Source organism: Dipodomys spectabilis, unplaced genomic scaffold (genome assembly GCF_019054845.1).
Source record: "Dipodomys spectabilis isolate Male_0828 unplaced genomic scaffold, ASM1905484v1 ptg000018l, whole genome shotgun sequence".
Taxonomy (NCBI): domain Eukaryota; kingdom Metazoa; phylum Chordata; class Mammalia; order Rodentia; family Heteromyidae; genus Dipodomys; species Dipodomys spectabilis.
In genome coordinates this window covers 12,090,366-12,101,867 of record NW_024870695.1, presented here as the reverse complement: position 1 = coordinate 12,101,867, position 11,502 = coordinate 12,090,366, and the positions used below count along the sequence as shown (strand labels likewise).

The 11,502-nt window shown below is 42.3% G+C and overlaps 1 protein-coding gene across 1 annotated transcript; it reads right to left on the bottom strand.

Annotated features, from left to right (window-relative positions):
* Krt20 (keratin 20) lies at positions 1-9,753 on the bottom strand. Its single transcript, XM_042673131.1, has 8 exons — positions 9,269-9,753; positions 6,176-6,258; positions 4,383-4,539; positions 3,919-4,080; positions 3,526-3,651; positions 2,113-2,333; positions 760-797; positions 1-272 (listed from the first exon to the last, which is right to left on the bottom strand). The coding sequence occupies exons 1-8, from the start codon at positions 9,677-9,679 to the stop codon at positions 175-177; spliced, it is 1,296 nt and encodes a 431-aa protein (XP_042529065.1). The 5' UTR covers positions 9,680-9,753; the 3' UTR covers positions 1-174.
* Positions 9,754-11,502: the final 1,749 nt, after the last annotated feature.

Genomic DNA, 11,502 nt, shown 5'->3' with positions numbered 1-11,502 from the left:
TGCATGCAGTTTGAAGCTCCTCTGAGTTAAACATTTCTATCTAATTACAGAGAGTAATAGATAGGCTTCTTCCTCTTTCTAATGACCAGAAAACATTAATAGTGATTTCTGATGGCCGCTTTCTTGAAGGTAGCAAAATTTAGGGCCATTTTCTTTCACTCCTCCTGGCAGCTGTTATATACTTTCTTCCACCTCTTTCACTTCAGATGACACGACCTTGCCATCCACCACTTCCTGCACAACAGTCTTGATCTTCCTGGTTTTCTTTATGTCTGAGTGCAGATTAAACATTACATGTCAGTTCAGGCACATCACTGCTGGTCTACAAAATTCAAGCTGATGGCTATCCTTTGGTGCTTATTTCCATCTCTTAGGAAACCATTAGAACCCATCCTTTTTCTTAAATAATCTTAGTTTTAAAAATAAATAAATGCTGAAAATGTATCATCCTTCCCAAATGGAAAGTATTTTTCATACTCCTTCCACCCCAAATGGAAATATACAGTCTTGAGTTTAGTAAAAAGTCACATTTCCCTTTTGATGCTTTCTTTTCAGGATCTCAGGGTGTCTTAGGATAGCAATAGCTCTGGTTGAGAGAATTGCCTCTCATAGGATGTGTGCTAAAGTTCTCTCAGGGTTGCTTTATTTGACATTCATGAGTTTTAGGGTCCCCATGTCTCAACCACCTTTGGCCTTTCACTAGTTGCTTCTGAGATTACAGTGTTCCAGAAAAATACTCCCAAAGTTCAGAACACTTACCTTTCTCTTCCAGACTTTGTAACTGATATTGTATAGTTCTGTGGAGAAACAAAAAAGAAAGTGTTACTCACATTTTGAAAATGGAGTGATCCCTTCCCTTTTCTATTTTAAAACAAAGTCTGAGTAGTGTGCATTTAAAGGATGTTTCCTATTTCCTTGTGACAATGTTTATTTCAATATGGAGTTCCTACTTTTTCCTTCTTCTTACCTTTCTTTCTTCCTTCCTTCCCTCTTTTTTCCTTCCTTCCTTATTTCCTTCCTGTCTTTCCTGCCTTTCTTCCATCCTTCTCTCCCTCCCCCTCCCTCTTTCCCTCTCTTCTTTCCTTCCTTCTCTCTCTCTCTCTTTCTTTCTTTCTCTCTCTCTCTCTCCTTCCTTCCTTCCTTCCTTCCTTCCTTCCTTCCTTCCTTCCTTCCTTCCTTCCTTCCTTCCTTCCTTCCTTCCTTCCTTTCCTGTCTCACCGGCTCTCTCCCTCTCCCTCCCTCCCTTTCTTTCCTTCCTTTCTTTTTTTGTGATTCTGGGGTTGGAACTTCAGAGCCTCAAATTTGCTAGTTGGGTTCTCTACTTCCCTACTACTTGAGCTATGCCTCCAGCAAATGTTATATTTTACTTTTCAGATAAATCATGTGCTCTTCTCCAGGCTGGCCTTAGAATGCAATTTTCTTACCTTTACCTCCCAGATAGCTGGAATTACAAGACATGTGTTACCATGCCTATCTTGTTTTTTGAATCAGAACCTCACTAACTTTTTGCCTGGGTTGGCTTCCAAATTGTGATCTTCCTATCTCTCCCTCCTGAGTAGCTAAGATTACTTCTGGCCCTTGAGTATCCTACTTTTTAACAAGAAAAATTTATAGCCTCAAAACTGATCTGTTAACTTTCCATTAGAAGTTTCTCAAGTTAGAGCTTCAAAATTGGAGTGGAAGTTTAAGTCCTGTGTTCTGATGCTCTTGGATGTGATATCTAATACTAGTTGCTGTTTCAGCGGTGCTGACTCGCAAACTCTGGTTCCCACGGACCTCCCGTGGCCTTCTGTTTAATTTGCAAATGCTCAATGAGAACTTTACAAAAGGTATTATGTTTTCAGTTGTCTACTAATTGTTTAAGAAAAATCTACACAAGCCTAATCTGTAATGTAGATAGCCATCTCCTCACACATTCCTACCATAGAGCACAGGGTTCAAAGGTTAAGCTTGCTGTTTTGGGTGTGTGTATAATTTTGGGGCATATTTTTGTGCTGTCATAATTGTGTTTGTATAACTCAATGTTGGTGCTGCCTCACAAGAGACACAGAGAGAGGAAGTGAGAATAAGAAATAGGTGGGGGCCCACATCCCTGGCTGCGAAGAGCCTTACTGTACGTCTTCTCCCTCCAGAAGGCGCCGGTAGGTAGCGATCTCCTGCTCAAGCCGGGTCTTTATGTCGAGGAGCAGAGCATACTCATTGTTCTGGCGTTCCATGTCACCCAGGATCTGCAGCAGTTGTGCTTCTAGGGAGCTCAGCAGTCCCTGGATGGTGGCCAACTGTTTGCTGTAGCGAGCTTTTGTATCCTCTAGGGTGAGCTCTAGAGACTCTTTCTATAAATGCAAGATAAACAGGGGCTTCTTATCTGAGGACTTGATGGAACTACTCACTCAATTTTAATTTCTTTTAAAAAGAATTCTCACGAAGCTGGTCTTGGGCAATGTGCATGTTTCTAGTCCTTTCTGTCACTCCTCCTATCTAGGCAACCTTAGCTGGCCAGTTAGGATTCCCTGGCTTGTGGATTTTCCTTGTTGCTTGAAGCTTCACCCCTGCTCATCCCTCAGTGTGGTACATTGTGTTGCTGCTCTCTTGGTATTTGCTACTTCATCCTACCTGACCTAGAAGAGGTCACACCTCTAGTCCCTTCAGCATCCTTGGCCACATGAACCATGCTCTGAGTGGAAGATTAGACTTCTTCAACCTATGAGGTCAGGCTGAGCAAGTGATTTTTCTTTTGCCTCTGAAATGCAAGCCAAATGGACAGATGCCTTTTCACAAAAGAGGAGCTCTAAGAGCAATCACATAGCTGTCGTTGCTCTTTGCTTTCTTCTGAAACTAGCATGTCTCAGATTGGGTGAAATCTCATGGAACCATAGTGATATTACTGTACTTTACCACAGCATGATTTACCATGGGCCAGCTGATTTGTTTAGTCTGCAGTGTCTTGATTTCTGTTCTCCAACTTAAAAACCCATCTCAGTGCGTGTGTGTGTGTGTGCGCGCGCGCACACACACACACACACACACACACACACACACACACACGTGCCCGTACACGCGCGCTGCTCCTGGGGCTTGAACTGAGGACCTCTGCACTGTTTCTACCATTTGAGCTGCAGCTCTGCTTCTATTTTTTGGTGGTCAATTGGAGATGAGACTTTCCTGTCCTGCTGGCTTTGAATTGCAGTCCTCCAATCTGTAATCTAGGATTACAGATTGCAGTCCTCCAATCTGTAATCTAGGATTACAGATGTGAGCCACCAGCATCCAGCCCGTGTCAGTTTTTAAGATCTAGTTTACATGCCATTTCTCCTGTGAAATCTTCCCAATCTACTCTTTCCCCTGCATTTGTCCACCACACTGACCTTTCCTTTTGTCTTTTCATTATTATGAGTTGTTTAACTTGTTTCTCTCTTGGCTCTGCAAGGGGAGAGGTTATTTCACTTAGATCTTTTCGTTTTCAGAGTTCTGAGCACAGATAATGAACACGCATTGATTGAGCAATGGAAGTTAAATGTGCTTTACCATGCCAAGGTGAGACTGGAGCTCGATCTCCAGGTTCTGGTAGGTGCGTCTCAGCTCTGTCACTTGAGTCTCTGTGACTTTCAGTTCTTTGGTGTTCACTGTGACTTGTTGCTGCAAAGCTTCAGACTAAAATTCCACACATGAAAACAAGTAAGTAACTGAGGGGGAAAAAAGAAGGAAGGAAGGGAGGAAGGAAGGAAGGAAGGAAGGAAGGGAGGAAGGAAGGAAGGAAGGAAGGAAGGAAGGAGGAAGGAAGGAAAAGGAAAGGAGAAGGACAAAAGGAAGACAGGAAGACTGAGGAAGTAAAGAGTATCAGTGAAAGCAAAAGAGAAGAAAAAACAAGTTCTTTCCAGGGACACATTGTCCATACTTGCTGTAGACTTATGACATCACCTGTCTTTCAAACTGCTCCTTGGCCTCTTGAAGGTTCTTCTGGGCTAAGACTTCATATTTCTGCCTCATCTCATTCATGATGTCACTGAGGTTCAGGCCTGGAGCAGCATCCACCTCCACGTTAACTGTGTTGCCCAGCTGCCGGCGCAGGACGTCAACTTCCTAGGAGAGAGGAAATCCAGATTGAGTTTAGTCTGACGTACATTCCCAGATAAGGCTGGGCAGAAAAGGCATGAGAAATCTTGTGTCTTCTTTCAATGGGGATAAGTGAAAGAAAAAGAGAAAAAGAGAAAGAAAGAAAGAGAGAAAATGATACTGGGTATCAGGCTTATTGTGGTAAAAAACTGTTAAGACTACCATTGTTACTGTCAAGTTCTTACCACCACCTACTCTTCTTTCCATGGTTTCCCTTATTATTGAAGCCATTCTATCTTTCCCAATTCCATCTCTGAATAGTTTCTCACCTCCTGATGTTCTTTTTTGAGGAGAGCCAGGTCTTTGTTCAGCTCTTCAATCTGAATCTCCAGGTCTGTCTTCTGTAGAGTCAGATCATCAAAGACCTTATTCAAGCCTTGGAGGTCAGCCTCTACTGTTATCCGCATTCCCCTCTCTGTCTCAAACCTGTGAACGAATTAGTGTGGAGATAATGGAATCCCTCTGAAGCTGTTACAGGAGAGATAATTCAATAGGTTAAAATAGATTTTATATGTGGTACACCAGGAGATCAATTTCAATACTGTATCATGTCTTCCTTTGTATGTCCTCAACATGTGCATGGGAATCTAGGAACCAGATCATTTGCTCCTTACTATAATCTGTGTGATTTACAATCTGCAAGAACTTCAAGTTCCTGACACAGATGGAAGCACAGACTTGTAATCCCAGAGACTTGAGAGCTGGAGGCAGATGCATCCGAAGTGAAGTATCTTAAAACAGTCATATATTTTCCTGTCATTCTTATATATTATTTTTTAATAGCAAAAACTTTAAAAAATGATAATGCAGTGGCTCACTCAGATGTTGTTCTAGTAAAACTCGAATGAATAAATTTCATTGCTTTAGTCTTCAACTCTGCTTTTTAAATCACTGAATCAAGGTAGGAGGCTCTCTTTAGATAACAGGAGGGCATTAATGCAGAAGGGGAATTCTAAGACGCTCTGTTATTTCACCTGAGGATGGAGTTAGTTCTGTAACAGGTAGCTATTGAAAAGAATGTTAGCATGTGTGGAAACATCACAATGAACCCCTCACATAGTACAATATGAGGAAGAAACAAATGGCAGTCAGAGCATTGATCCAGGATCACCAAGTCCTCTAGCCCTCAATGATGCCTTTTCCCTCTTAGATTTATTTTTAGGATGTGAATTTCAGACCCAGAAGCTTTGTTAACCTTCAGAAGCCTCAGATCCTTCCACTGCTCACTGTCAATTAGCTTAGCAACCTCTGTCACCTCAAGGGTGTACAACAGTAGGTTGCAGGTATGTCAGTCTGTGACTCACCCAATCTGACTAACCAAACCTTTATTTATGCTAAAAAATGGGAAGGAAGTGGCGCTGTGGCTCAAGCGGTAGAGTGCTTGCCTTGAGCTGAAGTGCACAGGGACAGCACCCAAGCCCAGAGTTCAAGCCCCATAACCAACCAAAAAAATGGAAAAATAAAAAAGAATGTTTTAACAATAAGAACTAACCAATGAAAACAAATACTGGAGGTGTTTAGTTACATGCAGGATGATCAGATTTAAGGGTTGTGGAGAGAGATGTTCTTCCCTGAGAGCTGGGATGGATCACATTCACATAGCTTCTAACATCCCTTAAATGTTAAGATTCTGAAATTATTTAATGTTTGTTTCATAACCAACAACAATATGGTAATTTGTGTGCATAATTGACTGCTAAGAAGGTTTTTCTTTCTTTCTTTTTTTTGCTGGTCCTGGAGCTTGACCTCAGGGCTGGGCACTGTCCCTAAGTCTCTTTGTATTCAAGGCTAACACTCTACCACTTGAGCCACAGAGTACCTGGCTCTTTCTGATTATTTTATTGGAGATAAGAGTCTCACAGATTTTCCTGCTTGGGCTGGATTTTAACCACAATCTTCAGATTTCAGACTCCTGAGTAGCTAGGATTACAGGCATGAACCACTGGTGCCCGGCCTGTCATGGTCCCAGGCTTGGTGGTATACATTTGCAATCCCAACACTATGCCATCTTGGGCTACACTGGAAAAAAAAGAAGAAATTTACCATGGTTTTCAATACCTACTTCAGCCTGAAGTCCTCTGCCATCAGTTTAGCATTATCAATTTGCAGGACACATCGAGCGTTTTGCAACTGAGCATCTCTAATCTGAGAAACACATGAGAAGGAATGATATTTTCAACTAGGAAGGAGATTAAAGTGGTTGGCTGTATCTTCCTATTTAAGTACAATGGTAGCAAAGGTGACTTTCACGTAAAGAATTTCCACAGAAGATTAGCTAGGTAAGAGGAATATTGACAAGAATATTTAACAGAAATAGATACATAAAATACAACTCTGGCCCCTAGAGTTTGGCTCACTTTCTTGTGATTTCACAAAATGATTGTTCTTTACTCCAATGGATTCATTGAACCTGAAATGAATATCTTTGCCTTGGATGTCATTCCTGCCTACAACATTTATATTAGTCACCTTCACCTGATACACTCCCCGGTCCTCCTTCCCATCTCAGCTTGGACAGTGTGGCTTCATGGGAGTCTTCCGGGACATCCTCTGAACTTAGCTAGGGTCTGCCTGGGCTCTAGTTGCCCGGCATGTCCCTCCTGCACTTATTGATCTGTGTGGTAATTATCTTTGCCTATGCCCATTTCCTTCTAAATCACTTTACATTCATACTTATATTCTCTTGGACCCATCATAATGCTCAGCTCCCAGTACTTAGTACTTAGTACTTACTAAGTAATGGATGAATGAAGGGTAGGAGTCATTAGTTATGTATATCATGATGGATAAACTCTGGATCTTATGTGGTATTCCGTGGGTGAGTTCTATAAGATGTATGTGGATTGGATGCCATTATTTAGAAGGTGTTACAGTGGCAGGTGTCTTTCAGTGGATCCAGTCCTAGAGAGAGGGCTGCCTTGATATGCTGGATCTACCCAGTTAGACAGAACTAGTGGCTGTGCCTATATATTTGAGATGATCCCAAATTAGTGCATAACTGAACCTTAAGCCAGAAACCTGTGGCTTGCACCTGTAACACCAGCTACTCAGAAGTCTGAGATTTGAGGTAGAAAAAGTCTATGAGACTTTTATCTCTCCAATTAACCAATAAAGAAACATAAACAACAGAAGTGGAGATATAGCTCAAGTGTTAGAGCACCAGCCTTGAGAAAAAAAAAGAAAAGAAAGAAAGAAACCAAGTGAGCGTGCGAGGCCCTTGGTTCAAACCCTAGTACTGGCACCAAAAACTGAACCAAACCAAAACACGAGCCTTAAGACAAGCATGGGAGAATGGTTAGTTTATACTGAATGTTTTGGTGTGAGCCTGAATGAGCTCTTGACAGGAAGGGCATTGGTTCATAAGCTGATGTTTCCTGAGATCTTTCTTATCCTCCCCATCTCCACCCACTTTATTTTATTTATTTATTTATTTTTTGTCGGTCATGGGGCTTGAACTCTGGGCCTGGGCGCTGTCCCTCAGCTCTTCAGCTCAAGGCAAGCGCTCTACCACTTGAGCTACAGCGCCACTTCCGGTTTTCTAGTGGTTTATTGGAGATAGGAGTCTCACGGTCTTTTCTGCCCGGGCTGGCTTTGAACCACGATTCTCAGATCTCAGCCTCCTGAGTAGCTAGGATTACAGGCGTGAGCTACCGGCGCCCGGCTCCACCCACTTTATTTTTTAAATATAATTTTATTGTTGTTATTAAGGTGTTATACAGAGCGATCACCATTTCCTAAGTTGGTTCTTGAACTTTTACTCTCCTGTAGATTTGAATCAGACTGTACTGATGTCTAGAGTGCAACTCAAGAATGAGCCCTGCTGATGAGTAAATAGCCTTTGCCCTAAAGAAATGATGTGAACCTTAAGTCAGAAATGGAAACTAGAAGGCAGTTTGCTTGATTAGATAAGGACATCGAAGCAAGGCAAACACTTGGTGTCATGTCTGTCATTTTTATTTAGGAACAAAGTCTTCTCTTATTCCAGTCCACTGATAAAATAGAGAACTCCACCTGCCTTGGATGATATGGGAGTGGGTTGTGATGTGATACAATAAATGTGAATTGGGGGCAATAGAACACTTTATTGTTGTAGAAGTGGTTTCTAAGCAACTTGGTGATGATGATCAGATAATTAAAGATGACATTTAAAAATGCAGGCATCACTGAGACTTGTGCCCCTTCTTTCCCCTCCCCCACCCCAGTTTCTGTCCTGAATCCATTTATTACTTAGATGTACAATAGTCTAATAATTATGTAATACTAACAAATTAAGGGAGAAAATCTCTGAATTGACTAAAATCTCAAAAGTTGATGAAAGTTCGATGACAAATTCAGAAATATTATCACATACTTAAAAAAATCAACTTCTTTTTAGAGCCAGTGGCTCAATGCCTATAATCCTAGCTACTCAGGAAGCTGAGTTATAAGGATTATGGTTTGAAACCAGTCCAGGCAGTAAGTCTGTGAGACTCTGATCTCCAATTAACCACCAAAAAAGCCAGAAGTAGAGCTGTGGTTCCAGTAGTAGAGCATCAGCCTTGAGAAAAAAATAGCTAAGGGATAGTGCTCAGATTCTGAGTTGAAGTCCTAGGACCAACACACACATATCAAAATCCTTTTCAGGCTGGATGCTGGTGGCTCATGCCGTAATACTAGTTTCTAAAGAGACTGAGACCTGAGAATCATGGTTTGAAGTCAGCCCAAGCATTAAAGTCTGTAAGGCTCTTTATTTCTAATTAACCACCCAAAAAATCTGGAAATAGAGCTGTGACTCAAGTGATAGAGTACTAGCCTTGAGCAAAAGAAGTTCAGGAACAGTACCTAAGTCCTGAGCTCCCAGGACAGGCAAAAAAAAAAAGTCTTTTCAGGAAAATTGCCCTGACATCATAAAGATACAGATTCTAAAATTAGAGGACAAAATTATATTCTGTTTGTAATCAGATTTAAAAAAATTGAAGCATGACCTTCAGTCATTCTGCTGGGTGGATTGTTAGTAATTTAGCAATAAGGGAGATGATAGGATATAGCCTTTATACAGTTTTAATTTTCAACCTGATTTGTTTTCCAATGTGCACTTGGACCCACTTAGCACACATGCCCTCTTGATTGGTCATGCAGGGAAAGGTAAGGTGGAGAGCCCAGGCCACCGCCTCACCTGATTTTGCAAGTCTTCGATTTGTTTGTAGTAGGCGCTGTAGTCCCTGATGGTGCTAGGCACATTGGCTTCGTACCACTGCTTGATCTGCATTTCCAGTCTGGAGTTGGACTGCTCCAGGGACCGCACTTTTTCCAGGTAGCTCGCCAGTCGGTCATTTAGGTTCTGCATGGTCATTTTCTCACTGCCCACCAGTAGTTCTCCTCCATTACTAAGATCGCTCCCATAGCCTGTCAGGTGTCGGGAGGTGGAGATGCGTGTGCCATGGCCTCCAGCACCCCCATACACACTGGGTGCAGTCCTGAGGCGCTGCATGTTCTCCTTCCTATACAGGGAACTGCTCATGCTGAGCACGGGACCCTGCGAAGAGGAACTGAGGCTTCGGTGCAAGCTTCTGCTGCTGAACTCCATTGGGGATGCTGAGAGGCAGAGCCTGGAGCTGGGCTGGAGCTGGGTCTGAAGCTGGACCGGAGCTGGGCCGGAGCTGGGCTGGTGCTGGATCACACCTGTGTGATGTTGGTGGTGTGGAGCTCACCTTTTATGGAGATCAGCAAAGAAACTCCTCCTCTACTGTCTTGTCATCATAGAGCTGTCACAGTCCACCTTGCCTGGCCTTTTGTTTTTCCTTTCCCTTTTCTTTTTTGTACAGCAACATGTGTAATTTCATTCCAGAAATTACCACTAGAGGTCTTTCTTGGAGGCTTTCTTAGGGGTGATTTCTTTTTTTAAACATAGTCAACAAAAGGAGCCAGGAAGGGGTATTCTTTTAGTTCTGGCACCTGCCACCTTGGTTTCGTGTCTTCCTAATTTACACATAAAGCATATTTAGGAGTCTCATGAATAATTTAGGCAGCTAACGAAGCCAGATGGGTGCATAATTGTGAGTCACACTTGTGATAAAGGACCATGGTTTGTTTGTATGATGAGTTGCTCTTCAGAAATTCTGTTTTATGCTGTTAAAATATATTTTTGACTTTGAAATTTATTCCTGATCTGATATGATGTTACATTTTAGCACTTTTGGTGTGAACACAAAAATTGGACTATTAAAACCAGAATGATAGTCATAATAAATTATACATGTCTCTAGGCATACATACACAGTGAGACTGAAGGAGGACATTCTTTGGAAAGGAGAAGTGGGGTGTAATGCCTATGTACATCTGATCATTTGGAACAATGTTGAAATGAACTCCAAGAAATGGAAATGAGTTTTTTAAAAAAAATATTTTTTGCTATTTTTATTTTCTTTTTCTTTTTTTTTTGTTTGTCTATATAGCTTTGGGAGTGTAAGGGAAGGCAAAGAAATGGAAGGACAGGGGTCACACAAATGCAGCAATGGTACTTACTGGACACTACATTGAAAATGAACTATACAACTTGTGTGGGGGGGAGTGGAAGGGAAAAACTGAGAGAGATAGAAGGGAAGAGGCAGCATCATCCAAAAGCACATGTGCTCTTTGCCTGACTTATGAAACTGTAATCCTTCTGTTTAATAAATGTTTTTCTAATAATAAAAAATAAAAGAATGAAACATTTGGACATTTGGAGAGATGTATTAGGAGAGTGATGGAGGAGGCAATTCAGTTTTATTTCTATTGCTCTGTGACTAGTTAATGCATTTAAAATGCTCTGTCAGGCCAGGCATTGGTGGCTCACACTTGTAATCCTAGCTACTCCAGAGGCTGAGATCTGAGGATTGAGGTTGCAGGCTAGTCAGGGCATTAAGTCCCTGTGAAACTCCTATCTCCAAGTAACCACCAGAAAACTAGGATTGGCTCTGTGGCTCAAAGTAGTAGAGTGCTAGCCTTGAGCAAAAAAGGGCAGGGACCATGCCCAGGCCCTGAGTTGAAGCACCATGACCAATGTGTGTGGGGGGGGAGGGTGAGGATGGGGAAGCCAGCTCTGTCATTGTCTGACTGTAGGTCTTGATATGGAGACACTTAGAGTAAGTTTTTATAGTGTTGCATGGGGAAGTCTTTCTTCCCTGTAAAAGGTCAAGAAACAGATTCTGCCCTGCTCCAACTGTCCTACAGCGGCAGGTCTGCCTCTCAGGATCCCTCATGGAGTTCAGGTGCAGATGCTGGCTAGGGTAGATTTCTATACTCATAGCCTGGGCAGTTCCATGTGAAGAAAGGGGTGTGGGGCTTCCTGGCGGTGATGCTCAGCTTCCTGGAGACCACTACATGCTGTCCACCTCCAGATGCTCGAGGCCATCTCACCAGTGGGGATAT

Coding starts and splice junctions, on each gene's coding strand:
- Krt20 (XM_042673131.1), bottom strand. CDS start 9,679: ATGGAGTTCAGCAGCAGAAGCTTGCACCGAAGCCTCAGTTCCTCTTCG. Junction 6,259..9,268: donor TCGAAGACTTGCAAAATCAG/GTGAGGCGGTGG, acceptor TGTGTTTCTCAG/ATTAGAGATGCTCAGTTGCA. Junction 3,652..3,918: donor AGGAGCAGTTTGAAAGACAG/GTGATGTCATAA, acceptor GTGGAATTTTAG/TCTGAAGCTTTGCAGCAACA.